Raw genomic sequence first — 10,835 nt, forward strand, 5'->3', positions numbered from 1 at the left:
ATCGCTAATCAAAGTCGCAGAGTGTGTCGGAGCTTGCAGAAAATACTGTGCCGTCAGGACATACTGTGAAAACGGGAAGGCAACCAAATCCAAGTAAGCGCATGTTGAGATCCTGACAGTAACATGAGGTGTGAAGTGTGTGCGTGCTGATCAGTCATGATGGTGTAGCATGAAGCACACCTTCCTACACAGATTAGTAACATAAATACATCTGTGTGTGTAGTGGGTAGTGGGTAGTCAGTTCCATTCGTCCACAAAGAAGTAATTCTGACTCCTGTTATTCATTTCCTGCCTCTGATATAATCCTTGGGACATTCAATTTAACATTATTCTGTACATACTAAAACTTAGTGTGCTGCTTTCAGAGCAAACTGTTGCTGCAAGAATTATATGTTTGACTGTGTTTACTTTGAATACTTCCTTCCTTCCTGCTTTCCTTCCTCCTTTCTTTTAACACTTGTTATTGTTTTAACATTTCTGTCCCTTATCTAATTAAACACTCATTTCTACATCCTCTCCATCTTTATTAGCCCTCTTTCTTGCCATCTCTCAATCTTACTTTTGCCCCTTTCCTACTCTCCTACTCTCAGCCTGACGGAGTGCTTCGGGGCCTCTGTTCCTGGCAGCCTTCCAATCGGTTACATAACAGTGCCGTCAGCTCCCTGAATCACTGCTGGGTTGAGCTGGCCGCTGCCAGGCTGCATGTTGAGCCAACGTACCTCCAGAAGGCGCCCAATGGCCAGAGCCACAGACACTTCGGTCTTCAACATGACAGCACGTTTAATATGTGAAAGCAAACGGATCGTTTCTGCCACCTACAAGCCAGAAGTGAGTCAGATAGAGCGAGGCTTTTGACATTGCGTAGACAAAAGATCAAGAGATTATTGATTATTTTGCTTACAGCTCAAAAATTTAATGCATTTTAATTGGTTTCTATGAGAGAAAGTAGAGCCTGACTGGAGTGCCTTTGCATACAAGCTTTTTTAAGTAATAACAGCATTACAGGGATTGTCTCCACTAACTTTGCGCGTTTAGAAACTGCCGTTTCCCAAATCCTCTTTGGAAAATAGTGGGCCAGTCTAACATATGAATATTTTAAGTTTAGAGATGTTGGAAGGCAAGACCCATGCCAAGCTCTTACATCTTCTGTAGCCTCTAACACTCCTTCTACATTGACAAGTCTCACTCTAGCCAGTTTGGATGTAGGCAAATTGGCCGTGTCTCCGATGGCAGTGTGTTCCTCACTATGTGGCAGTGAGCATGGGCAGGAATGGGCAGCACTCAGGAGCTGTGGTAAACGCTCCTCTATGCGTGTATCTTTGGTCAGAGATTTTTGTCTCTGACCAAAATCTCTCAGTATGTTTGTTGTGCGCTGCCCTGTCCCAGTTGACGATGACATGCGCTTCTGTCACTATTGATAAAAAGGTCTGACCATGAAATTATTGATTTGCAGCTGCCATCTTGACAACTACCAGGGTCTAATTGCAGATCGGTTGAGATGCTGTTGTCAGAGGAAGAGTCCACAGGCCAAACATTCTTCTGAAATTCAAATCTCTTGCGATACCCCGCATGGTTCGCCTTGCACTTCACTTTAAGTTGTTACGATGAACAGGGAGGGGTCTGCAAAGGATTTTCAAATGAAGACAAATCTAGACAGGTCAGACTGGTGAAGAAGGGGGCTAGCATGGTCGGAGAACGTCTATCTGTCGACATGTGGCCACGTGGCTGCGAACCATTTTGTTTTTGGACATAACCATCAAGGTCCACAAGACACAAAGAGCCAAGCTTCTGTAAAACCATCCTATTGTACATCACTGTGTTTTGTCAAATGTTTGGTTTACAAGAAACAGTAAAAACAGCAATCATGGCAGATCTTTAACACTTCCACCGGGCCTCTGCCAATTTGTCTCTGACCGAAAACCTGATTTCTGGAAGTTGAGTAGTTTGGACTTTTTTCCACATAAACAAAATTCTGACTAGTAATACAATAGTTTCGCAAAGTGAGGGGGGTGAGAAGTCCACAATGGAGACTATGGCTGACGACAAAATGACATGATTCCCGTCATGCAACTGTGACTAGGAGAACTGATTGTGGCATTTTGCCTCCCTATTTCCCTCTAGAACAGTCTTTTATTTAGCTTCAGCCACACCTCTAACCTAGTTCCCTAAAGTAAACCATCCCCTCAGCATGACACAGCCGCCACCATATTTCAGCCCTATGTTCAGACTGAAAATCTCTGTTAAATGGTGAGTAAAGAAGTTGAAAGAAAAACTCATTAGCTTTGCACGATTGTTATTATGACAGCCCTATTCTGGAGATTTCTGGTAATTTGAAGCTTCAGAAAAACCAGTGTCTTCTACTTGTTCTACCAGTATAATAGTCGGTGAGCTCATCTATTGCGGTCATGTTTGAGACATACCCAAACAAACAGGGTTCTTGCTTTGTGCCGGAGCTGCCCGTTCCTACAGCTTATAGGCTGTCATGAGATTCTGGGACAATCTGTTCTGACTGCAAAGAGTGGGTCATTTCTACTTCAATCTGGAGCAGAGTCGCTGACGCCTCTAACCTACTTTACCACCAAGGATTTTCTCTAGTTCACCTCCAACTCCATCACCTCTGTCTGTGAGCGGCTCAGTTGTCCCAATCCAGAGATCCAAGTTGACAGTTACTGCGAATAAAAAGAGACCTTCAGAGAACTTCTTCCTTCTAATTGCATCTTGCCAGCAACCTCATCAACCAAGTTCTGCTTTAAAGAGACCCTGAAAAGTTGGCATGCCAGCCCCACCTGTTTTCTTTGCCCTGAGGAGACCAATTTATTTTACAAGTGTGCAATTCTACATACATTTTTTTTAAACTTCCCTTCAAAACTTCAGTGTGAACCCAAGATGCAACATTTTTACAGAAGATTTAAGTCAGATGTGCATATAAAAATGCATCCCAGATGGAGTTTGATGCAACGAAACACCGATTGTGTAAGGAAGAACAAAATCTACTTGCACCCTTGAACCAAGTGCAGCTGAACAGGCTTTACCTGTCTGGATGGTCATGTCCCTCTGCACCATGCCAAAGAGAATCTCTGCCCCTTCTGACCAGACTAGCGCTGCATGCTCCGCAGTGACAGCAGACGGAGTGCTCAAAACCGTCCAGCGAGAGAGTAGTCCAAGTATTTTCCTGCAGCCTCCAGCTGGTATTCCACAGGTAGGTGTGCACCTCACGCTTTCCTCTCTGGACTGCGTCTGCAAGTGTGAGCATGTCCCGGCAGAGAGGGCGTGTGTGGGTCTGTGTTGGCGGAGCCTTAAAGTTCCTTAGGTAACAACAAGGTTTACCCTTCGGCCCTAGCCTTTCGTCGTTTCTTAGTTTTATCCAGAAATAAAAAAAAAGAAAGAACGAACTACAACAAGCTGATGTAAAGTCCAAGTAACACCACCTCATTTACTTGCTTTCCAGTTTTCTTTGCTTTCCTTCTGTTCCCTTCAAGTTATGCAATACTGCCATTTGAGAGATGACCTCCCCCTTCCTTAAACTTCCCCATCCTCCTCCTTTTACTCCTCCTGCTGTCAGAACTGCTACAGCCTGGACTACAACTCTGACCAGCTTTTCCAGCTCGGCGTTCTGAACCGTCTCGGTCGCATTAACATGTCCTCACCGCTATTGTTTGCTGCAGAGAGCTTCAGAGGCAGGTTTGGAGAACAGGAAACATAAAAAGCTTCGCAGACCAGCATGATAACGCCGGCCTCCACATCTGTGTCTCATTCTGGAGAGATATCTCCTTCCGTGTATACACACACATAGACGTATGTCTGGTTGATGATAAATCTCTGCTAACTCACCCATTGCCAAGGAAGGAATCTGCTGGGGTAAACAAACTGTGTAGTCTGATGTCAAAGATAAAGTTCTGAGGAGCTTTCATATGTGAGCTGGGTGTTGTGTTTTACAGCAGAAAAGTGTAGATACGGTACTTTGTGCAAATGAGCCTTTTCACATTAAAATGATGAATTTCAATGTGTTTTACTAAGAGTTGATGTGTCTGTAATAGCATTGCGCATTCAATGACTGAAATTTTTTGCCGGTTCCTCTTTGCAAAGTAGTTCACACAGGTTGGATGGATTCAAGCCTTGCCAAGGAGTCTAGATGTCATGTTGGTAATTGTTGGCTGCACGCTGGATTAGACAGCTAGTTCTGAGTTGTTCTTTTTTCTTGACCCTTGTTTTTTTTGTTTGTTTTTTTCTTCTTCTTCTTCTTTTGTTTGTGGCACTGCAGCTTTGGACAATTATTCCCTCTGGTTTTGGATGCTGTGCAGCTGGAAGGGTTTTTGCCCTTATTTTTATTTCTTTATTTTTTTACTTTCAGACAGTTGTTATGAAGCATAACCATGGCAACAAGAAGTTGAAAATGAGGCTTTGTGGATGCCGAGCAAAACCAAAGAGTAGCAGAAAAAGAGGGAAGCCCAAACCGTCTTTTCCATGGATCATAACGGGTAAAGATCATATTCCCGACTCAGTCGTCACTCTGTTCAGCTTTCTAGCTGAATCCTGAACCTGTTTGCTTCACCTGCCTGGTCTTCATGATGCCCTTTGTCTGCCAATGTTCTCTAACAAACTTCTGAGGTTTGTTAGAACTGAGACAGGTGAACTTTGTTAATTATGACACTTCTGAAAGAGTTTATTGACGGGCAATAATCCATGTTACACTAAACATTTGAATTTGCAGAACTTTATGAAAGCCATGTGCCATGTTTACTTCTGCCTCACGCTTATGCATTACTTCACTTTGTCCCGTCAAATGAAATTCTAATAAAACACGACTCAGTTTGTGACTGTGACACGACAAAATGTCAAGAAGCTTAAGGAGTGTAAAAGCATTTGCAAGCAACTGCATGGCAGCCCAGAAATGCTTGTGCTTGCCGGAAAAACGGCCCCGCACTCTGAGCAGCAGCATCTTCTCACTGGATTAGCTGCAGGAATGCCCGCATCAACTTGGCTGCTCCTGAGTGGTGGAGTAAAGTGCCAGGAATAGTCAGACGACACAATTGGTTGTTTAAACCTGGGAGTGGTGGCCTGAGGCAGACAGAGAACATATCTTTGTGTCTGTGAGAAAAATACGACCTTATAACAACTGTGTAGAGCCTGAAATCTTTCTGAACTGTCAGAACAGCACTGCTAACACTCATCATGTAGCCAACTGGTTTGAACTCAAATGAGCACGACTCCAGGCTGAAACAAACAAGAAGCTAGAACAGATACTCTTGTATAATGCAAATATGTGGGAGTGCCTGTAGTCGAATTACACATCAACCCCAGAATCAATCTTTGGAGAGCTCTGCTTATGCAGCGGGATGAGATTGTGACTGTGGCAGAAAGAAAGCTACTGGTTACTGGTTACTACCTTGAAAAAATAAGCAACATTTTCAAGTGAAAAACCATTTTTGATGTTTAATTATTCAATAAGTAGACATATTAGCTCACCCCCAAAAAATTTTTATTGTTATTAATCTGTTTTTTAGGGTTATCCAACCATCACACTGGTGAAAACTGTTAATGTAGTTTCAGGAACTCCTGATCATTCATGGACTGCGCTGCTGCTACCTGGTTCGCATTGAGAAGCTATTTTAGACTCGAATAGCTTCTCCAACAGGCTAATGTCTTTGAGTACAACTTGAACATGGCACTGGTCTTTTTCAGCATTTTTTGAGGCAAATATTAATCCCCAGTGGGCAAAGAGAAGCAGCTTTGTCCTCCATTACTGTTTGCACATGTCACGTGCGCGTTTTATTTACAGGTATATCAGAAACGTGGGAACACACAGCCAGAACCTTTTGTTCATTAAAAAAGTGATTCACTGCCCCAAAAAAAAAAACATGTTTAATCTAGGAAAATGAATATGTCTAAATTCCACTCCAAATAATTTTTTAAATTTTTTTTTCAAAAGTAAACTCATAAGATGATCAGGATGGCAAATAGTTTGATTAAAAAGCCATGACTTTTCGTAATAAGGCTAGAACAGAAGCCTATTTGGAACTTTAATGTTCTGATCTAAGAGTTTGCTGCCATTTTAAAGCTTTTCAAACAACTTTGCAAGAAAAATAAGTCAATGGATGAGCTAAATCAAACAATACAACTCCAATACAAGCTTTTCAAAAGGTTTAAATTTAATCCACTGTTAAGATAAGAGAAGACGATAAGATGAAGTTTATTGTCCTGAAGGATATTTCTCTTGGGACAAACTTTAAAAATCACGAAACTTTAGCCAAATTTGACTTCAATGTTCCAGAGTTAATCAATTAATAGAGCTGACTAAATTAACCTGCTACGACTCCAACCAATGGAAGCTGTTACGAGTCTCTGAGAGAGTCCACCATGTAGCCTCAAAACTTGGTTATCTCCAGGCACACAGCAGGCCTGCAGAGCGCCAAGTCCAGTGAGCAAACACACAGTGGCCATTAATCTGCTGCAGCAGGAGGTCGGCACACAGGAGCAAGCCAATTAAGAACAGAAGCTGCTTCGGTCCTTTCTTCTGAGGACTTCAATGCACACACACACACACCTCCAGTTTCACTCCCTTTTGTTTTATCGGTCTTCAGATGTTCTCTGAGGTGAAGAAATTCTTTCACTAACAAAATAACACACAGGCACATGTAGCTTTAAGGTCTGCCATTCAGAAGGTTTTCAAATAGAGCACACTCTCCAAGAGTCATTGTTATCTCCAGAGGGAAAAAAGTTGGTTTGGAAAATCACGCTTTCCAATGACAGAACACATTTTGAACTGTGAATTTTTCAGGAATCTTCTTTATGAAAAAAGCTAAAGTCTGTTGGCTTACAATCTTGATCTCAATCACTATAAGGATAATTGTAGGTGTGATCAGGTTGGAAACAGCTCTGCAGCCACAAGCATGCAAATACACATGACAAAGCAGAGCCATTGATAGAAGTCTAGAACATTCCAGGTGATAAGCAAATTGTCACTCAGTTTGTCCCAGCAGAGCAAAAGCTGTCCATAATAGAGAAGATTCAAAATGATCATTTGTGGAATTTATTGTGTTCACAACAAAAATGATAAGTATTTGAAAATAAATTACAATAATCAACTGTTTTGGAAATTCATGCACATCGTCCTTTTGCCGTTATTTATATTTGAAAAAATGCAAAAACAACCAATCAGAGCCAGGAGGAGGGGCACCTAATGCTGTCAATCAATCTCATGAATGTGCTGCTAAATGTGCTAATTAGAGAAAAAACTGACATTAGCATACAGGACAGACTGACAGCGTTAAGCCCCTCCTCCTGCCTCTGATTGGTGGTTTCTATTTCAAGCTTCTCTGCCTGGGAGAAGGCAGAGAACCTTGATTTTTTTTTCACAGACTATCTGTCTCATATTAGATTATCACATTACACTCTAATTGCTATGACATGTTATAGCATGTCATAGCTATAACATGCTATGACATGCTATTTGTTGTGTCTATTTGTCACAACAAAAAGAAATTACACACTGCAAGACCTCACAGTTCAAAGTTCAAAAGCCTCGACTCACAAAATGAGAGTTTTCACTAAACGAAAAAAAATGAAGATGAAAAACAATTCACACTCACCGTTCTTGCGCTCCTGTATCGGCAGCAGATTTGGAGCCGGCTGAAGAGAGAGTTCCTGAAGCTCATTGGTCACCGCTTCGCTCTGAGGGCTCGGGGCCGAGCCCGACTTCCCTGGAGCCCTCATGGTTCCAGCACTGGGGTCAGCCCCCTGGAGGGCGTCAAGTGTTGCCATAATCACAGGATAAACTGGAATAAAACAAAAATTTTAAACAATTAGACATGCATCGAGAAACCAGCTGATGACCGAAACAAAAAAATGAATGTGAGCTAAACATAGGCACCGGTAAATCTCTGAAGGGTATACAAAAAAAAAAAAAAAGACTTATGATAAGGGAAGGCAATACTATTAATACATGTTTTTATTTAACCATGTAGTTTGTAAAATAAGTCCTAACTGGTAAAATATCTGTTTGGAGTACAATAATAAGAAAAAAAACGAGAACACGTCAATAAAGTATTTTTTGATTAAGACTGGATCATACCTCACAGTAACAATGATGCTTATCAAGCAAAAGTCATCCAGACATGCCCAGGAATCTGAGAACTCGTACATTGTGTATCTCTCGGTATAACCTCTTTAGCACCAGCTGTTCCATTCTTTCATACAAACATCTGTATTTTTTAATCAAAGCTCTGCTAGCTCAGCAAAAAAGTCAGAAGCTTAAACCCATAAAACGGCTACATATCAGAACAATCTGAAACATATGTCTGTCTCAGGAAGCAAAAAAGGGATTTTTTCTTTTTTGGTTTGTTTGTTTCCATCAGAGAAAAGACTTCAGCAGAAAGACGATTAGTGTACGGTACAATTCCTGGAAACAGAATACCTATGATGCGTTCTCCCTGAAAAACAACGAGGGGAAGAGGAAGAATGAGAGCTGCAGGCTAAGTGCTACACAGTCATTAGGGGAGGATTTGCATTGATTGAGCTTGTAAAACTGTTGCTGGTTTTTTTTTCTGACATTTCCAAACACTCTTCTGACAATTATAACATTTTTATTATTAAATTATTTATATTACATTGGCTATTATGCTCTTCATAGCACAAAAAAAAAACAATTAAAGTTGTTTTTACATGTTTGACCAAGCTTGTGAAGCAAATGGTGTAGTTAAGTGTGTTGTACTAGTTCAGTTATCAAATAAATTCGTAATTCAGTAAATGTATGTCTATGTTTTAAAAAGAGAAACGATTAAGTCAATTCAGCTCAGTTTTTTTCCTGCATCGGCCGATACTGAACTTCAAGTATCCGTATAGATATTGGAAGAGAAAAAAAAGTGTGTTCCCAGTGAATTATGAGGTTATTGGTTATTGTGTCACTACTCTTCGAAGATATGAGTTATGACAACAATTTATAATACAATCTAATGATTAGTTAGTAAGTGCAGCCCAGAATGGAGTCCTGGAGGAAAGTCCCCGCTGAACACAAACCATCAGAGTGTCCTATTAGCAGATTGACCATGAAGACAGAAAAAACATGTGAAACAAGGTGTTTGATCGGACAAAATGCTCAAAACAAATTTTTGGAACATGGTGTGAAACACGGTGGCGGCGGCATCAAACGCAAACACTGTTTGTTAGCAGGAGCTTCTATCTCACGCCGATGCGTGCAACAAGTGTGGGAGACGAACAAACAGGACAGCCGGTAAATGCCAAAATGAGACATAACAGCAAACAGTTGCAAATTGGTCTCGGATAAAATGTTTCACTTTGTTTACACAGGCACCGTGTGATGATGACACACAAATATGTCGGTTATCCAAATTCCAAATGATGCGGGATTTTTTTATCTCTATAATTTTCGTCTGGCATATTAAGTTAGAGGCTTTTATTGAATTCCCTTCATTTAAAGTGATCTGTTGAGAGGCTTGGTCAAGTTGCCTCATCTTGATCCCCCCCAACAGATGGAGGCTGTTTGAACACGCTCTGCTTCAAAGCGCTGAAGAAAGATACATTCCTCTCCGCACACGCCCACACTAGCCTCTCTGCAATGCATCACAATCACACTGGCAGAATGGAGGAAGAGAAGAAGAAGAAGAAAAATCCAAGGTCCTGACAGTCAGTGGTGAAAAAAGAGACATTATGGGGCGCTGCGCTAAAGGGGGCGCTAAAGAGAGGGCGGAAACATCATTTCTAGTATTTTCTGTATTGGTTTGTGCATGTGTGAATAATGCCATACACAACAGACTGCACATACTTGCGCCCCTGCTGACAGCTGTGGTTCTATGAATGTGAAACACAGGAAACCCGATCCCACGAATTACAACAGCTTCCCCAGGTGCAGGATGTGACTCAGATCAACAGATCAGACGATGCTCTTACCTGCCTTACAGAAGGTTCAAGAGGGCTTTCTCCATTTCAGCAGGACGAGGCATCCGTGCAACCAGCTGGAAGAAAAAAACAGAGAGGATGTATTAAATATTATGTTGATTATTATTATCATTATTTCCCGTCAGAGCACTCTGCGGGTCCTGGTGGGTGTGCTGGGGGATTTGGAGCAGGGAGGCCATGCCGTGCAGAGAAAAGCTCCCTGTGTGCTTAAGAGCGTCTCTAAAAAAAAAAGAAGAAGAACCGTGACAACTGCTGCAGGAGGAATTGACGCTTCAGGAGGCCTCGGCACAGATGTCAGCTGTCACTGACCAAAACACATACACACACATACACAGGCTAGGCTATTGTTAGCCCGTCTGGATGGAAATTCACCCAAACACGCCAGATATACATTGAAGTCAAGCTGCATGCGAACATCACAATGTCTCACAATTGCTTCCAATGGCAGAAGCAGCTCCGTCTGAGCTCGCGACTCAACAGACACCCCGAGTTAGCAAGCTAGCTAGCGCACCATGGCAGACAGACGTCCCCGCTAACCGAGAGTTAACATGCTGACCCTCAACCGAGCCTTCCCTCCTCCGAGCCAGCGAGCGAGACACCCGAACAGTCGACATATAACATTTATATGGACGCTTACTCATCACGTTTGCCACTTCTGCGCTGAGTGTGAGGGTAAACAGCATCAGCATCACAGCGCTACTTCCGAATCACAAAGGAAACTTTAACCGGAAAACCCTCCTCCGCGTGGGACGCGACGGCCCACTTCCTTCACAGCATCGTTCCCACGGTTTGCTTCAGCTCTATAGCCACGAGAGGTATCACAGCGCGTGTGTATAACTGAACACAATAACTTCCTCTATAAAATATGAACGATGATTAACTTGAATTGGAAAAGGGGGAGAGGCGCAGAGAGCAAAACA

General features: G+C 42.1%; 1 protein-coding gene across 3 annotated transcripts in view; it reads right to left on the minus strand.

The window, feature by feature from the left end:
• The window catches only part of mrtfab (myocardin related transcription factor Ab), a 48,742-nt gene extending 37,929 nt beyond the window's left edge, over positions 1-10,813 (minus strand). For 2 of the 3 annotated variants that reach the window (XM_055057601.1, XM_055057600.1), the window contains exon 1: positions 3,033-4,357. In XM_055057601.1, coding sequence (XP_054913576.1) covers positions 3,033-3,063 — 31 coding nt within the window. In that variant the 5' untranslated portion in view covers positions 3,064-4,357. Of the gene's footprint in view, positions 1-3,032; positions 4,358-7,589; positions 7,776-9,906; positions 9,972-10,552 lie in introns of those variants that run through there. The other variant, XM_055057597.1, reaches the window with a different exon arrangement.
• Positions 10,814-10,835: the final 22 nt, after the last annotated feature.

The sequence above is a fragment of the Poeciliopsis prolifica genome, unplaced genomic scaffold (assembly GCF_027474105.1).
Source record: "Poeciliopsis prolifica strain line A6 unplaced genomic scaffold, Auburn_PproV2 SCAFFOLD048, whole genome shotgun sequence".
Classification (NCBI taxonomy): domain Eukaryota; kingdom Metazoa; phylum Chordata; class Actinopteri; order Cyprinodontiformes; family Poeciliidae; genus Poeciliopsis; species Poeciliopsis prolifica.